The 18,729-nt window shown below is 40.6% G+C and overlaps 1 protein-coding gene across 1 annotated transcript; it reads left to right on the top strand.

The window, feature by feature from the left end:
- Nucleotides 1-2,577: 2,577 nt before the first annotated feature.
- On the top strand, nt 2,578-17,879 carry TRABD (TraB domain containing; the record flags this gene model as incomplete). The annotated part of the gene is made up of 7 exons (XM_010192700.1): nt 2,578-2,601; nt 4,689-4,767; nt 7,308-7,474; nt 8,795-8,935; nt 13,846-13,956; nt 15,342-15,481; nt 17,707-17,879. Coding segments are annotated over exons 1-7 (835 nt in total), but the record flags the coding sequence as incomplete, so codon positions are not given.
- Between the last annotated feature and the right edge of the window lie 850 nt (nt 17,880-18,729).

Here is an 18,729-nt window from a genome sequence, read left to right as displayed (position 1 = left end):
TTGAGCAGACCTAAGCATCTGAGAAGATCTCTTAGAAGAACACTGTGGCAGACTTGCCTGTCCATGTGGCTACCCAGCCTCTCGTTTGGCTGCTGTGGTGGTGTGCTGGGGGTTACCTGCAGAGGCTGGAACCCTGCTATGGTAGAGCTGGGAACCACACTGAGCAGCTTTGCTTTCTCCAGAGGTCTGATATAAGGCAGTGCTAGCTAGTGTAGTTGGACAAGTATTTTCTCAGAAGACAGTGTTGGGTTCAGCATCTCTGCTTCATACTGTCCGTTTGGTTTTGCTGCCACAGTTGTTCCTGCTGCTGATTGATCATCTGAGCTTAAAATGCCTTGGAAAGGCATCCCCTTGGATGGGGAGGGGGGGAAGGGTTGCTTTTTAACCTGAATCTGCTCTCCAGTCTAGTTTACTGCAAAAGTTGACAAATAGTTCAACCGATCTAATAGAGACAGGACAGCATGAAAACAGGCACTGGGTTCATTGAAGCCCACACCACCAGCAGATGACTCTGGCCAGGCTGTCTGGTGTTTGGTGTCAGCAGGCTGGTGTGTCCCTGGTCAGGCTGGAGGTCTTGAGGCAGGGATTCTCTTGCTGCTGTGTTTGTTTAGAGCTGTCCACACTGTATATAAATTGTGGAAACACTAAAGCAGAAAAGAGCAGTTCAGCCTCACCTGCCATTTCAGCTTACTCTGACATCTAAGTTTCCTTCACTTGACCCCTTGGAAAGTGGAACAGCAAGGTCATGGTTTTAAATTTGTATTATGCGTTGTAGCAAACAATGGAGTACTTGGGCAACTGTGTCTTAAGTTGCCTGTGCGGATGTCTCGCATGTTTGTGAACAAGTAGTCTGTTACTGAACCTCTTGGGCTGTTCGCAGTTTGTAGTTTTTGTTTTAACAGGGTATTTGCCTCGCAGTTCAAGAGCTGTTTCTGTAGGTGTTGCCTGCCCAAGGCATGGAGCTCTGTTGAATTTTGCTGCCAGGAGTGTGCAGAAGCCAGGCTCTTGGCTGCATTTTTCTTGCCCAGCCTGCAGCTGTGCTCTCAGTTTGCTGGCTGAACGCTAGCGGTGGACAACGCAAAGGAATGAATTGCTGAAGTTGCTCTCTGCATGTGTGGAGGGAGATGTGCCAGCTGTCCGGATTACAATTGTATGCTTCACGCTGCCTCAGCGAACGCTCTTTTTATAGAAACATATTTTAAGCAAAGCTAGAAAGCAGAGCAACTCACTTGAACGTAATGGCTAGAAACCAGGATGCAGAGTGCAAATCAGACTCAGGGAAGCTATTGCATTCAGGAAATGGGGCAGATGAGGCTTCTGTCATCACATTCGTGTGCTGTAATATGCCATCACCAGGCCTCAGCCATATTTGTCCTGCCTCACCTGGACGTAGAGCAGGAGCTTGACTTGTCCCTCCACTTCTCAGAGTGGGGCGTTGTACAGATAAGCTGGTCAGGACTGCTCTCCAGTCTAATAAAATAAAACATTGCTCACATACTGTGAAACAGGGCAGAGGGCAGTAACCCAAAATGCTATAGTGGAGCAGCAGCACTTTCTTGGAGTGCTTCAATTTTAGTGGGGTAGCAGTGAGAATAAGCAGAATAAGCGCCAGTTGTGTGTTCAGTAGCTTTTGCAGTCTCCTTTGAGAACGATCAAAGTCAAATCATAGCACTCTGCCAGATTCACGGAGAACTCTTGAACTTGAATAATACAGGTGGAAGAAGTAATCCTAAAACTAAGACATGGAAACCATTCAGTAGGGGTTTGAAAACCCAGTTCCCAGTGTCTTTCACACAGGCATGATCTTACTGGTGTTCTGACTGTGGCATATCTGTAAATATATACATGATAACATGGTGCAGATCAAATAGTAATGTGTGTGGTCTCTAGTTCAGGATTAAGACTGCGATTGCTCTCCTGTTCCTTGCAGTGGTGAAGTCCCAGAAATATCAGTGATTCATAAAATCTGATAAAAACTGCCTTGTCGTAGTTTGTTTGGACAAGACAGAACTGCAGATCTAGTTGAGCGAGATTTTTGCTGTTGCTGAAACCTTTCTGAGAGTCATTCTGTATCCTCAATTACTTATGAGTGATCTGGGGGGGAAAAGGCACTTTTGCAGAATGTAAAACAGCAAAAAAAGCAGACTCTGAGATCCTGTTAAATCCACACTTGCTTGTCGAGGTATTCTCAGTGTGTGTGAGAACAGGACTAGCCTCTGGTTTTAAAGCCAACTCAAAAACTGGATTGAGACAGGCTAGTTTTACCCTGCTGATGTTTTGGGTTGTTCTGTGATTTTGTGGGATTTTTTTTTTGTTTTGTTTGGTTTTGTTTTGTGGGGTTTTTTTTTAATACCAGAGTTGAAAAGGTGGCATTTATGCATCTTCAGTTTGCTGCTTTTATTACCTAAACTTTTATCAGAGATGGTAGAGACACCTCTGCTTTTTTTTTTCCCCCACCTTTCCTTACAGTTCTTAAACAAATATTCTGGGTTATACGGTTAATTTTTAAATCTCTTCCATTCCTTTTACTTACTGCAGTTCTTGTGCGGTTGGTGAAGATAAGCCTACGCTGCAGGGATGCAAGAGGAGCAACAGCCTGAGGTAGGGCTTGAAGCTGAAGAGATATATGTATTTTTTTAAGTATTATTTTTTCACTCGGTGGAATTGCAGGGAAGGTCAGGACTGATTCAGTTGGGTTCTTCCACTCATCCTCAGGGAAGGTCTGCAGTCAGGTATTGAGACTACTGCTGTGAGACACCTTTTAAAAAGGGTGGGGGGCTCAGTGCTATTGTTTTGCCATGTTTAGGTTCATCCCCTAGCACTGCAGAAGCTAAGTAGAGTCTTTTTACTTGCAAATGAGGAATTGCAGAAAATCGTCTAACCTTAAACCTTTAGAAGGAAGAAATGTTTGGTAAATTGCACAAAGTGTATATGAATGATCTCACTGTATACAGGTTAAGTACCTTGCCAAAATAAACTGAGGTGCTTTTTTCTGCCCTTTCTGTTCCTTTTATTCTCCTTTCATATCTATGTATCCCAAAATCTTTTTCCAGTGTAATAGGTGAAGCTCAGGAATTTTTTCTTTCTTACAAGATATATTGGAATGTCAGTTCCCGTGTCCTGTTCGTTAATTAAAAAAAAAGGAAGGGCAGACTGTTAAAGTAGTGCTTAGTGCTTTTCCTACTGCAGTGTTGTAATGTTATGATGACAAAGCCAGCATAAGTGACAGGATTAATTCCATATGCTACATATGGATACATTTTTCAAAATATTTTTTGTGACTAGAGTTACGTATGCAAGCAGTAGAGTCAAGCCATATGTTGTGATCAAAAGCTGAGCTGGTGTTAAATTAGATTTGTGAATGTAATTGCAGTTTGTGGTGTAATTGCTGTTTGCAGTTGTCCATGAACAGACTTCTGCTTTGTAGTGAAAATGTTCCTGTGAGTGTTTTAAACTTTGCCCTGTAGAGCTGATGTACTTTTTGATCTTACTCCATGAAATGCAATAATAAATTTTACCTTGCCTTCAGTGGGGCCAAGGTAAGACACCCAGGATTTATTATCTGAAAATTACTGTTTGGCATAATGGAATGCAAGAAGGAATTACTCTTGTTGAAAGCTCTTAAGAATTGGATGTGCTTTGTACAGTCCTGTTTTAAATCTTACCTGGTAAAGTACAAAGTTAATAAACCAGTCATTCTGGCTAAAATGCTGACATCCTTCAGGAGGATCTGGCTGCCTGCTTGCTGACTCATTAATACAGCCTTTCATTTGAAAAGTACTTGAATGATGATGGACTCACATCCTGTCTCTAACTTTTGGACTTAATGTTCAAGAATTCCAGATTCTCCCCATAAACATCTTCATTTAGTTTAGAATTAATGTAGTTGCCTAAAAATAGTTTATAATCAAGATTTCCCTGATTCTTAAGTCTCTCTTTTCTGTACTAACTCATCCTCTCCAGCTTGGATGTATGCACTGTATGCTTCTAGTGATAATATTTCAGTCAGTCTTGGGGAGTCTTTTCAATTATCTGCTGATCTTTTAGGGAACAAAACTATGTGGATCCTTTTCATTCTTTTGACTTTGATTTCTGAGGTGTGTAAAGTCAAGATGCACACAAATTTTCTAACATTGGGTGTGCATATTGTATAATCACCTTACATTTAATTCTAGCAGTATAAAATACTTGAGCAAACTCTTCTTGAATGGATATGTGTGTTCTTGTGAATGGTGATTAGCTTTGGCAGACTTCTGACAGACTAATGCTGACTGGTAGCTGACTCAAATATATAGTCTTATAAATGACAATGGTATTAGCATAATTCACTGCGTGTTTTAGTTTCCAGTACAGAAAACACTATAGTAATGTTAGAGAGAAGTTTGTTCTTTTTATTCTAGAATCAGTTTTATTTGGGTGTTGTTTTTTTTGAACTCCGTGTTGGATATAAATAAATAATTGTGAAAATAAGCATGAAATAGTTAGGTTTTTAATGTTTTTCCATACTTACTCAGCTAGGAGAAAAAAACAGTTGTAAAACCACAGACATTTTGAACTGTTGCCGCTGCTTAAATCGTTTATTTGCTTGAATATTATGTCAGTTCAATTTGAGCAAGCTGACAAGGGGAAAGATGAATTAAAATATTTCGTTATAATTCCCAGCCTCCGTTTGAATTTGTTTCATACAGGCTGCTGCAGATCCAGTGTCGTCCTCTGATGCACCAGAAGATGGCCCAAAGGAATCATCAAGTGTATCGCAGAATATCTGTATGTTTCTGGTTTAACTGGGGAGGATATATAATGTTGGAAGTATATTAAGCTAAATGTCCATGCCTTTTCCTTGCCTAATAAGGATGTGGCTGTTAGCACAAAAGGGAGGTGCAAGTGAGGTCATATCTGACCTAATCTGTTCATGATTTGTACAAAGGCCCAGTTGCATAAGCCAAATCTGGAAAGAGTAATGACATATCAATTGTCAGTTTGCTGCTCTCATGCTTTCTAAAGAAAGTAAATGGGTTTTGATTTAATAGATATACTCAGCTAATGTTTTAAGCTCAGTCATTTCTCTGTAAGCCAGAGATGGGTGAGTACATGCTTGCTTCAGCATTCTGGCATCTAGTGTTATGAAGTTCAGTCAGTTGTCCAAGGTGGAATACTTTGCCCATGCCAGCATGATGATAGTTTGATATGAAGGACAAGTCTGCAGGTTGTGGGAATAGAAGTATTCCAACCAAAAGCTCAGTAAGAGCATCTGTCCTTACCTTCTAGTGGTAAGGATCAGATAATGACAGACACTTGTTTCTCAGGAGGATAAAAGGAGGCTTTTTAGGATTTTTGTGTTTACTGATACACCATTGTGATGTTAATGTATATGATCCTCATTTTGAACAATAGGAACGTTTAGGTTCTGCTTTCTGTCAAATGACAAGGCTCTGAACCACCTTAGGGCAAGTTATCAGGTAACAGTAACATTACTGTAGTGCTGAAGTTGCTGAATAATCCCTAGGGATCACGGCTCTCAGAAATAATCATAGGGACAGTCAGAGCCTTGACTAAAGCTATGGGACAAGCATTCAGACCTAAAGAAGCAGATTATTTTTTTATGTTGCTCTTTTCTCCAAATCCAGGAGTTGGTTTAATAAAAGCTGTAGTTGCTTTTGAGAATGTTTTCCTTGATTATGTCCTTAAATTATAACATCTGGTACTGCACTGTTACAGCAGTTTTTCTCCATGTGAAACTTTGTTCAATCCAGTTCTGAGTATGCGCGTGAAGTAAAGGCTTGAAAATTAATAGAAAGGAAATCCTTTAAGGGTTGCTGAATATGTAGAAACTACTTTCAGCTGGGGAGATCTTAAGCCATAAATTACTTTAGGCTTAGAGAGTATTTGGGGAAGATATTGTGCATGCCTCCCCATTTTTTGTTTTTCCGTAGATAATCCACTTTTGACCGTTGCGGGAGACAGGGTATTTGCTTAGGTAGATTTTGGTTGATGTATTATGGCTGGTTTTATGATCATGACAGAGTGCTATAAATGCAACAGCCCTACTTCTTCTTTTACAGTCATGTTTTCTCCACACCCTGCTTAGCATCACCATCTGTTTTGGCAGCAACACGGTCTGAGATCAGACCACACTGATTGCAACACACCGTGTTCTTGGGCATTAAGCATGAAGTAGTAGGCTGCTAAAACGTTAGGAAGGATGTTGGAGGGTGACTTTTGTTTTGGGGTTTTCTTGACGTAAAATCTTGTGAGATAAGTATTTGTGGGACAGTTCTGGAGCTAGAGCCCAGTTAGTTAAACCAGATTAATGAAAAGAATGGATGTGTGGTAGGAGGCTGTGATTTATCTGCATCTCTGACATCCTGGCTCCAGACTGTTCACTAACCTTTTTTTTTTTTGTTACGGAATTATGATCCTATTCCAGGCTTGTGGACCACTTGAGACCTCTGCTAACTTGTGCAACAGCTTGTCAGAGAAGGAGAGTTGGTTGGAAACAAAACTCTGCTTTCCTGCTTGATGCTTTTTTTTTTTTCCTAAGAGACATCACAGATTAAAGATAACTCATTCAAAGTTACTGTATTTCCCATTGATGCAAAACAGGCTTCTCCATAGCCGTTAGTGAGGCTTTCTGGCATTTCGCAAGCTGTAAGTAATAGAACTGATAGGTCCAGTGGCAAGCTTGATGCTGATGGGCTGAACTCACATTGAACCATTTTAGTCTTAAACTAGGGAAGAATGATTTGTTTCCTGACCTGAATGCCTCTTATGGTTTAATTTTCAATTGTTAATCCTGATGTGTTAGTCATGGAAAAGGCTGAGGTGGGATACCTACCAGTACCAGTACGTGTAGGTGACTTTACCAGCATACTCACACCAGTGTACATGTGTTGCTATCGTTTATACAGATAAAATCCCAACAGGGAATGATTTTGTTCTAGAATTTTAAAAATGCCTTTTTTTTTTTCTTCCTTTTTTTTTTTAATTTAGTGTATACCTTTTCTAAGTATTCTTTGCTTCTCTGTCCACCTCACCTGCCCACCAGCTTCTTTTTTCTGCGTGGACAACCTGTCCCAGTGTCCACAGGGTAGGAAACCTGGACTGAGACCCATGCTTGGAGGCAGCCTCTCCAGTGGTGGCACTCTCAATGATGTAGCCTCAGAACTGAATGTAAGATTACAGTGGTAAATCAATGGCCTTTTAGCTCTGCTCTGCTGTTTAGTGGTGACATTTTTATTTTCTGTTTTAGTTACCTGCGCTTTATAGTCATGTGTGCTTTTCCTTTCTGTTTTTCTTTACATTTATAGCCGATGCAGATGCATTTAAAATTCTTTTGGAGATGAAGATGAAGAAAAGGCAGAAAAAACCTGCTTTACCAAGCACCGTGACTGAGCTTGACACTGAGGATGGTTCTAAAGTATATGTGGTTGGAACAGCCCACTTCAGTGACAGCAGCAAAAAGGATGTAGTGAAGGTAAATACTAAGTGGGTATCCTTCATCAATAGCTTCATAATGTTGTCAGCTTGGCATTAAGTAGAATGAAGTCCAGCTGTCTGACTCGGTTTTGTGCTGTAACCTCCAGACTCTTTCTCATGTTAGCAGTTGGAGGGCTAACAGCACTGTGGGATGAGCTAAGAGACAGCTGTATTGTCTTAATTTTTGCATGCAATACACTGCTCTCCTATCTCAAAAACTTTTTTTTGTCCCTAAACAATGAATGTAGATGCAGCACCAGTGTTAAAAGTAGAAGTCTCACTACTGAAGCTTACCCTGCCTGTCATATTATAGCATTGCGTCACACCAATAGTGTGCACTGTGGTTGTTGCATATTCACTGGGATAGGGATCTGCTGAGAAGATGTGAAGTCTAGAACAGAAACTGCAGTTTACAGCTTCTCTGTGTCCAGGGCGTATAATACTGAGCTATAAAAGCCTGCTGCCGCAAGACTTCGATTCCCTTCTGAAGATCACAGAATCACAGAACGTTAGGGATTGGAAGGGACCTCAAAAGACCATCCAGTCCAATCCCCCTGCCGGAGCAGGAACCCCTACCTAGGTGAGGTTACACAGGAAGGCGTCCAGGCGGGTTTTGAATGTCTCCAGGGAAGGAGACTCCACAACCTCTCTGGGCAGCCTGTTCCAATGCTCTGTCACCCTCACTGAGAAGAAGTTTCTTCTCGAATTGAAGTGGAACCTCCTGTGTTCCAGCTTGTGCCCATTACCCCTTGTCCTATCATTGTTAGTCACCGAGAAGAGCCTGGCTCCATCCTCGTGACACTCACCCTTTAAATATTTATAAACATGAAGATGCAAGTAAGTCTTAAGCTCTAGTAAAAGTAGGAACTGTTTCATAGTGGACCTCATGCAAAGTCTGCAGTTTAGAGGGGCTTTATTCTTCCGGAGCTAGAAGGGGAGGAATCCTGTGCCAGAATCAGCCCTGGTTCTTACAAAGCCTATTCTAGCTCAGATTCCAATTGCAGAGTATGGTTAAGGGAACTTTGTGAATGTGAAAGAATTTTAACATCAAGGTTTTCTCCTCCCCACCCCCAGCACAATTTGTTCTCCATCTTCCTGTCCAAAAGCATCCAAGAGCTAAAGCTCTGTCATCTTACTTAATGTTTTTGTCCATAGGTAGATATTTGGAAAAGTCTTATTTATTCTCACTGTTCTTTCAGTTGAAAATGATTGCTGGAAGATGCTTTTATTAAGTCCCTGTTATCATTAAAGTATCAATATTGGCTGCATTTCTGTTTAATCCTTCCTAAACTGGTATAAATAAATTCATGTTTTTCAGACAATACAGGAAGTGCAACCTGATGTAGTTGTGGTGGAACTATGCCAGTACAGAGTCTCTATGTTAAAGATGGATGAAAAAACATTACTCAAAGAAGCCAAAGAAATAAATCTGGAAAAACTTCAACAAGCTATAAAGCAGGTATGATTCCGACAGTGAAAATTAAAGTTTTGTGTTAAGAGCAATTTGTCACGTTACAACCAAAACCAGTGTTCCCACCAGCTGGGAACCTAATACTGTTCACCTAGGTGAGAGCACTCTTACTGTGGTAGTGTTTGGTTTATGTTTTGGTTTTTTGGCTTTTTTGTTTGGGTTTTTTTTGTTGTTTTCAGCTGGAGTATTGAGGGCTTTTGTTCCACAACAGGATTGTCTGGGTGGTGGTTGTGCAGGAATCCTCCTGGGTTTAACAGTTGCTGCATTTGTGGAGCACTTAATTTGGTGTTGTCTGTTGTGATCTGTTTAGTTGCATTTCTTCTTCATCCTCGTGTGTTGCTCTTGCTTTTCAGTTCTCATCCACTTGTCTTTTGAGTAGCTTCTCACTGACAGTAGACCTTGATGGAGGTTTTTGAAAAATCTGGACTGAAAAGTGTGGGATTCTGTTCACATTATAACTACTCTGGCAGTTTGATGACATCTGTGATGTGTGTGCAAAACAAGTATTGTCCTCTGTTTTTTCAGGTTTGCCCAGTTATCTTGTGTTTTAAGTAATTTTAAGCTAGACACAGTGAAACAGCACAAAGATGAATTAAAAAATAAACAATAGGACATTTGATTAGAATGGCAGTGTGAGGTCAGTAGTGAAAAGAGTTTCCAGTGTTCAGCTGAATAAACAAATTCCTAGCTAGTTATTTTGGTTGTGTGGGAACTATATATTGAAATGATTTTATTGATGTAATTGAGGAATTTCCAGGATTGCATCTGTTATAAGAATATAATCTGCATCTGTGCAGAAGCACTTGCAGCAGCTGGGGTTTGTCAACTTGTGCGTGTGTGCGGTGTCTTAGTGCAGGCTCTCTGACTTGGAGTTAGGTAATACTGCGTCTTTCCTGTTTTCTTTATTTATGTCCTATCAAAGGAAAGAACATTGCAAAACACTTGCATATTGCATTACTGCATCTATCTGTTTATTTTTAGGTAAGGTAGATTGTTCTGGTGCATGTAGCCAAAAGAATGCATGTTCACAGCAGCCAGAGCAGCATAGCTGGGGGTCTTCTGGCTTCAGAAACAGGCTCAGAAGCTGCTTTTTTTTTTTTTTTTCCTTTAAACAAAGCTATATACAACAGGTTTTGCTGTGCTTCTCTGTTAAGAGAAAAGGGCATTGCAAATAAAACGGTGGACTGGTTTTCTCTGTGATGTGTATTCATGTTGGCAGCTTTGTATCTACCAGGGATTGAAGTGATCGTGTGTGCAGACAGCGGGAAATGCAGGCTGTGTTGGCTTCAAAGCCAGAGAATAATACAAAGATCCTTCCTATTGTTACAGCTCAGTCTCTGTCTTGTTACCAGGGATAATGCAAATAATAAAATTTGGACATTGTGCCTTTTAAATAACATATTTCTCTGTCTATAGTCTCAACCAAAAAATCCCCTTAACCTTCCCACTTTGATTCAGTAGCAGCATGGCAAAACAGTCCAACTGTCTCATGCTAAATTAGTGTCTTTGTTTTTTCTCTAGCAGACATCATGCTTCAGTTGTCCCTCTCGTTGAAATGCGCGTTTGAGCCCAAAAGTTACAATAAAAGTCAAAACTGCTTGTAACTTTCGTCCTTGAGTATCAAATTAGGAAAAGAAAACTCTTTTTATAATTTCTTGTATGAATCTTAAGCAGTAAAATTGCATTTCATTGCTCTTAACTGAAGTTGGAAGCTGAATAGAGTGTTAATACAAGACATACTTGCAATGGGTCACTGGCATTCAGTTTATCGAGCAACTGTTGTAGGTTAAAAACAGCCTTCCTCCAGCCCCTCCTTGAATTTCAGAACCCTTATAGTTGTTTGCAGAGAACAATCTGTTTGCTTTCCATTAAGCAAAGCAAGGCAGTGCAGACTGGTATCTGGCTCCAAGGCAGGTTACCTGAAGGTACACAGTAACAGCTGGTTTAAAGCAAGCTGGTAAAACAGGCTTTGTCTTATTTTCTGCCCGGGTTTGCTGCTTCCACTGTACCTTCTGCATCCAAGCTATGGCCCTGTGTTAGTCTGAACAGGGCTTGGTTTTGCCTGCATCGTGTCTCTGTGTGGCTGTATGATTGCTGGTTCTGGCACAGAGGAAGGGCCGAGAAACCTTGTTCTGGGGCAGAAGAGAAAGTGGGTTGGTGGCAGCAACCTCACTTTTTTTACCTACGCGTTTAGCATGAAGTTACACGTGCAGGAATACATTGTCATGATTTCTTTTTCTTTTTTAAATGTTTCTGGCCAGTGAAAAAGTACTTGTTTTGCACTTTTGCACAGTATAATACAGCCCTCCCTGTTTAGGTAACCTGTAGGATTGTCCTGTTAAATAAAATGGATATAATGTGATTTGGTAGATGAAGCGTGCATCCATACGAACAGGAGCAGGTCACTGTCACTTGCCACCTTCACTTGTGCTTTAAACCTCTAGAGCACTTGCAGCAGTACTTCCAGGCTCCAGGTTGCAGGACTGTGTTTGCACAGAGCTGTGTCTGTGGGCATTAGGATTTTTAAAAGAAGAAATCCAGAGGACTAAAATACAAACTGCTTGTTTCTGCCCACAGCTGTGCCGTTAGTGCCGGATTTGCGGCTTGTTACACAATCAAAGGGTAGCCACACGACCCCCTCCTTAGGCTGTGTTCCCATACATGGTGTAAGTGTGGCTGTCCTGAGTACAGTGGAAGATTTATCTGCTCCAGAAGCCCCCTGACAGCTGCCAGTGACAGATGCCTGGGGAAAGGCATTAGTGCCTCTAGTTGTACTTTGCCTGGATATTCCTTTCTTTTCCTGTCCTCTCCACTGTTTCCGTGCCAGTCATGGTGTCCAATAGAGTATAGCTTTCTCAGTCATCTTTTCCTAAGCCTCTTGGGTATTTAATATGTTTAATTTCTTCTTACTTGCTTTGTATGCCTTTGTACTTTTTCTAGTTTAAGTATCTTGTTTTCAAGACAGCAGTCTGCTAAAGATTCTGCTAAGGATTGTGCAACAGGACATTGATGTTTCTGTTTTGTTCCTTTCCTGGTAATCCCTCTCACTGTTCTTGTTTCTGACTGCTATTGAATGCTGGGCTGATAAAATTGATATTTCACTTTCTCTCCCCTGTGTGCTAATAACTCTGCATTCTTCTGCCTGTGCAGTTCAGTTTATTTGTACCTGTGCATGGCCTTGTGTTTATGGCTGTTGCATCTAACCTGTGAAATTAAATCCTGAGTGGCTGGCAAGGTTCTTTTGTGGTCAGCTGTCCTTTATCTGACACTGAATAATCTGATACTTATAATAACCTCTTCCAGTGTTTTGCTCCCCTCATTTTCCCCTGCATTTTGCTCTTTATCTCCCAACTATTTCTGACTGGCGAGTTGTTCCTGGTTGCTGCTACATACAGCTGCTTGTCACCCTTTATCTCTTTGATCCTGAGCAAATCTGGCAGGCACTGAGTTTCATACAGGTTAAGAGCATACATGACTCGGACACACTTCAAAGATGCATCCTTGTGTTAGCCAGCAGGATGAATCTTTCTGCCACTGTGTAAAAATGCAGCTTAAAATACATCTATCCTGAAGGGAAGATCAGCCAGCAAATTACCTCAGGCTGTGTTATCCTGGTGTTCTTTTCTTTGTGGGCACCTTTTCTGAACTTCTGGAAACCTTTGTCCCCCAGGCTTTTGAACTGCACTCAAAGATGCTGAAAGCCCTTTTTCTCACTGCCCTCTTTCTTCCTCATCTCTCCCCAGGAGTCCAGTGCCCTGTCTTTCAGCTTTGCATATTCATTTGATACCTACTCTGTCAGTCATTCCTACAATGTGCCGTGCTTGCTAGTTCACAGTATGAAAAAGCAGATAATCAGTTGGCTTTGAAAATAGTCCCTCTCTTGCCGGTTGTGATCCTCAGCGACTCTTGAATCCAGTGACCTGCAGAAGCTGCTTGCAGCCTTTGGAGAGGTCACACAAGCATCAGAGCTGGCGCAGGATGGGTCATTTGAGCATGGCCCTGGGAGCAAGGAACGGAGACCAGGACCTTCCTCTGGTATCTCCAGGCAGTTATATTAACTCAAGCTATCCCATGTAACCTCATCTGCAGTTACATGAAGCTCGTGATATAGCAGGAAATTAACCTTTGACAGAGGAAAGGGGAATGCCCCTTTGGGCAGTGGTATGGACTGATACCAAACTGGAGGAGATGTGTAACCAAGGTAAAGGTTATGCTTGGGGATAGGTAACATTCAACCACTGATAAAAATAATAGACTGTAAGTAGGGGCCTTTAGTTGCTTGTGTGAGTGAGTCATACTTAGAACTGGGAAGTCCTTTCTGAGGTCTTATGTGCTGAAGTCACACACAGCAATTTCTTGCACAACACAGGATTCCCTGTTTTTGTGGCTGTTAACCTGACCAGTGTTCAGCCTAGGGTTTCCCAGGCTTGCGGGAGTGTTTAGGATTAGACCTCTTGATACAGTTCACTGTACCTCCAATGGAATGTACTCCTGTGGTTCCTCTTTTTTCTGACTAATTAGATCAAGAAAAAATGGATGCACAGTATTAGCTGTTCTACCATTCAGTTATTCAAGCACTTTCTTCAAGAAGGTGTAGTAAACATAAACTGATGTAAGTCTGGCTGCCCTCCTTCCTTTGCTTAGCTCAGCCATATGTTTTTGTTGAAAGGGAGAATACTTTAGCCACACACTAAAGTGAAAAGTTACTGCACAACTTTTCTGATAGCAACAGAAATAAAGAGTTGTATTGATCAGTTGATTGGCTTCTAAAGGTAGCTTCAGTGCTGCTTCTTCACTAAGATAATTAATGCGTTGTTTTCATTGCTCTGAACAGTGTGTTCTTCAGAGAAATCACACAGCTTGTTATTTTTTTTAATGGTTTTTCTCTTTTCCAACAGAATGGAGTCATGTCTGGACTGATGCAAATGCTGCTTCTGAAGGTTTCTGCTCACATCACAGAACAGCTGGGAATGGCCCCAGGAGGAGAATTCAGGGAGGCTTTCAAAGAGGTGGGAACTTGAAATGGTTTTTCTGAGGTCAAATTACCAGCCTTTCACTCCCAGAGTTGAACTAAACAAAACCATTTGTTAGTGAATGGAAAAGAGCGCTCTGGCCATGCTTGTGTTGAAGTCTATGAAGTAATGAGAATCATCTTCCACTTCACAGTGTACTAAAAGTAAGGAGATTTATAGTCCTAAGTGGCATGAAAGCAACTCCAAAAAGGTATCACATAAGTGCTTTTCTTGATTATGTTTCTGATGGCATTTGTTTTCATTTCATTAATAAATTATTTATTTTGTTCCTGTTAAATAATTGGTTTTGAATTCTCTATGGTCCTGGTCCTACTGTTGTTGGTGACAGGGTTTCAGGCTGTGAAAACGAACTCTAAAGCATTAATGAGATCTAACACATTCATCTGGAAAGAATGTTTGGGGACATGACTGGTCTGTTAGTCCTATCTGGTCTTTTAACACTCCCTTTTGTACTACTGCCGGCTTGTGATACTGGGAAGTAAATAGCAGCTGGACTTCTACTGAATATTGCAGCTACCCTTTTTTTTTAAACTCTGGGAATACTGAGACACTGTTTTCACTGTATGTATGTATATACCTTGCTATTTTTATATAAACTAGGTACTAGTAAGGAAATTGAGATAACACAGGTGTTAAAGAATCTGGAATAATTTGCTGTATTTATCCTTAAGAATACTGTTTCAAGGCTTCCTGAGCATTCCAGACCACAGTGAAACATTTGAAGTGTTTCCATTTTAAGTGGGAAAGAAAAAAAAAAAAAAATATATTCAGCTCTGTCCTGCTGTTTGGAATTTTCAAACAGGTATGCGTAGGAGAGAATTTTCCAGAAGTTCTGTCCTGAGCTAAAATTTATCCATCTAAGCGACAGCGAAGTCTTCCCTCACATTGTCATGTGTTATCTGGCATGAATTCTTGTTTAGTAAGCTCATTCTTGAGTGTGTTTTACCAGGACAAACTGATAGGTTTGTCATCCTGACAAATCCTAGGTAAAAGTAAAATGGCCACAGTCATTTCACTAAATTCACCTCAAGATGGATATTGAGCCCCATCTATTTACCTTAAATAGTCATAAACAGGAGCTTTCTTATTAGGTAAAAATAACCTAAAGAGGGTGGCATTAAAAAACAGCTTAATGTTTTCACTGTAATAACTACTGCATCTTGTAGCCGAGGTATTCCTTTAGGAAGTACTATTTTGGAAATTTTATATACTGCAAAGCCAAAATATTTTTTAAGGTTGAAGTTTGATACTACTTGCTCTTGTTAAGATAATTTGTATAACACAGTAAAACATTCTCTTAATGAAGATGTACTGTGCTGCAGTATAAAATGTTGATTAGTGATTTGTATCTTCTCTTTCAGGCCAGTAAAGTACCTTTCTGTAAATTCCACCTTGGAGACCGACCCATCCCCATTACATTTAAGAGAGCAATTGCTGCACTTTCTTTCTGGCAAAAAGTCAAGCTTGCCTGGGGCCTTTGCTTCCTATCTGACCCAATCAGGTATGAATAAGCATTCCATACGTTTATAGGATGAGTTGTTCAGTTCTTCAGTTTGAATTCAGTACGAGCTGGAAGTTCTCAGTACCCAGCCTGATGTAGTGAAACTTGAAGTTAGTGAGGAGGATAAATGTGCAAACTACCCTGTAATAATCCATATTTTTTAAAAGAAAGCTGCTTTCTGATCTTGTTCCAGCTCTTTCTTTAATTCTTTTGATACATTAGTTCCAGGTGAAGTGAAAGATTTGGTGCTGGAGAATTCCTAGTGTACTTCAAAATTTGTTTCTTTCATTTTTATGCTGAATGTAAAATCTTTCCCACTACTGTGTTGTTGATATTGTAAACGGAAGAGAGTAGGGCCTCGATCTGTGAATTTATCCTTCCTTAAGTTTTCCAAAGGACATGGGCCTGCTGTGCTAAGTAGCATCTGGATCAGGGCAACTTGAGAACTGAGTGTGCTGTCTGAGCAGATTCTTAGAGCAAGAAAAATATTTGAAGTCTGTGAACAACATGTGGTCTCTTAATGATTATTGCCTTTTTAAAGGGACGTTGTTAGGAGCTTTTGCCTTACTGTAATACTTCTCAGACAGCCATTCTCTTGCTCAGTCTAGCTTCCTCTGTCTTTCAGAGACGCCCTTGTGCCAAGTTTGTTTCCTCTTTCCTTCTGGCCACAAGTAGGTGTGCGATAACTTGCCTGAACTGGGTGAGGACACATGCACAGCTGTCCTAAATTTAGTCTGCTCCTACCAGGCTTGCAGTGGTAGGAAGCTTCACAGAAATAGTTTCCCCATGCATGTGGTCCCTAAATCTCAGTGCTTCTCTCATACCCTGAGACTGGAGCTCTGCGCAGTTCATAAAGTGATCTATGGGTTGTTTTTTTTGTTCAGGCTTTTAAAATTGGGCCAGGGCTCAAGTTGTAGTCAGGTCACTCAAAGCTTCTGTTGTCCAGTTTTAGTGTTTACTTAATTGTTGTTTTCTGTAAATGCTTGCTGTTACATTCATTTGTGAAATGATTTTGACCCTCTTTCAATCCATTAACTACAGTTCATACACAAAATAAGTTTTCTTACTGGTCTCATATCAGCATGAAACTATTTGCAGGGTTTTGAGGAGCATTGGAGGATGTATTTCTCTGCAGCTTCTCCCATTCTTCTATTCATCCTCAGAACATTCTGGTTTTCAACTGTAATATTGAGATAATTATAGTGTATGCACACTAGCTTCCCCCTGGAGTTTGGACATAACATCTCAGTTGTTGTACAATTGGTCTGCTATGTTGATTTTTAAAAATAACACGTGGGTAGGAGTTGAAAAGGAAAGGACATTGTCAGGGGTATATTTTGCGCCCAGCCATCAACATGAGATTCTACAGAAAATGGAGTAGTAATTAAACATCAAATTTTTGCCAAATTTTGCCAATTATGATCTGTTGAAAGCTAGGAATGCATTTCTCCTTTTGGTGGTCCCTGTTGATGTTTGTAGTGTTCTTTTGATCTTGGAAACTAAAGAAAGCACGTTTGGCATCGTTTTTCAGTAGATGGTGACTCAAAACCAGGTTATTCTGTTGCCACAAACTATGACGGTACCACACCTGTGGGTGCAAAGAGATGGTTAACAGCATGTATAAAAATATAAAACTCATTACAATTCTGCAGTTTTTATTTATTTGTTTCCTACTCATTTCCTGTTCTTCTGTTCAGGGAATTGATTTATAGCTTTGGCTTCCCTGCTGAAGACCTGTGATTGACACTGGGAAGCTGCAGAACTCTTTCTGTCCCTTCAGATTGTGCCTTACAGTGTGCTTTTTTGTTCATTAAATCAAGCCTCTGTGTGTTCGGTGATCAGATCTGCTTTCTCAGGAGTGCTCTGTGTTGCCCCTTCTAAGCTTATTAATATACACTGAAAGTGGGGCACCCTGATAACTATTTTCTTTGAAACCCTAGTACTTCTTCTCAGTTGAGTTATCTTTCAGTCTGGGAAGGGTGAAAATCCAGTTGAGCTGCCTAAAGGCAAGTGACCTCTTCTTTCCCTTTCCCTCACTGTAGAGGCATTGTTAGGTATCCAGTTTTACAGGTTTAGGGAGATTGTTTTGCTTTTGGAGAGCAGAACTGTAGAGCATGGGTTTAAGTGAATAATGTGTATAATACCCAATTGTTTTTATTCATTAGTTTGTGTGTATTTGGTTTTAAAAGCATAACAGGTACTGAGAAAACTTACCTTTCTTTCAGTAAAGATGATGTGGAGAAATGCAAGCAGAAGGATTTACTGGAGCAGATGATGGCAGAAATGATTGGAGAATTCCCTGATCTTCATCGAACGATTGTCTCGGAACGGGATATTTACTTGACCTACATGCTGAAGCAAGCAGCAAAGCAGATAGAACTACCTCGAGCTTCTGAAGGTAATTGTTTTAAAGCAGGTATCAGCGGCAGCAAGGTGTTCTTTGTGTGTTAGTCCAAAGTTCACCTCTCAGGATATCCGAGATGTTCTGTTCATGTACGCCACGTGTCACATAAGATTACAGTGCTTAAAAAATTAAAAAGGGCTGTACAAAGCCTGACAACCATTTCAAAGGCAGGCATCTGGTATTACAGCACAACATGAGACAGTCTAGGCTTATGTCATCTATCTGACTTCCACCCTGTTATCTCACCAAAATCATTATCATCACTAGCTGCTCAAGAACAGATTTCTTGCTAAACTAATTACCTTTAATTTTGGTGTTCTCCATACTTTGCTTACTCTAAATTGTGCTGCTAGGAACCCTGATGATGTGCCAATAATGATGAAATGTGTGACTCTGCGTGTTTCAGCAAGGGATAGGCATGCAGAATAATTGCATTTCTCTAGCCTTTGGAAGTATTTTGCTGCCATGTGATCTGCATGCCCTTCCTGTATGCAAGCATACTGAGGTAGGGGTTACCTCTTACTTGCTGTCTTAAAAAGATCGTTTGCAATCACTTTAGTGCAGACCTTTGACACTGTCTTGTGATTTAAAAAATCATTTGGTGATTGCATTTGTGTTCTCACACTTCCTTTGCCTAACATTACCTCATACTCTCTTCATTAAGTTTGTCCAAACACACAGTATTTCCTGTTAGCTCAGTTGATCTGGCTGACACAGATCAGCCAGAGAGACACAGATGCGTTCAGTCCAAAGAGCAGGCTGAAAATTTAGCTTTATTGTTGGTCCTGGCTGCATCATGAGCCAAAACAGGAATTACCTGGACTTTAGTAAGGCCTTTGACACT

This window comes from Mesitornis unicolor, unplaced genomic scaffold, assembly GCF_000695765.1.
Source record: "Mesitornis unicolor isolate BGI_N332 unplaced genomic scaffold, ASM69576v1 scaffold51279, whole genome shotgun sequence".
Classification (NCBI taxonomy): Eukaryota; Metazoa; Chordata; class Aves; order Mesitornithiformes; family Mesitornithidae; genus Mesitornis; species Mesitornis unicolor.
Note: the sequence above shows the minus strand (reverse complement) of the source record. Positions and strands in the feature narration are given on the sequence as shown.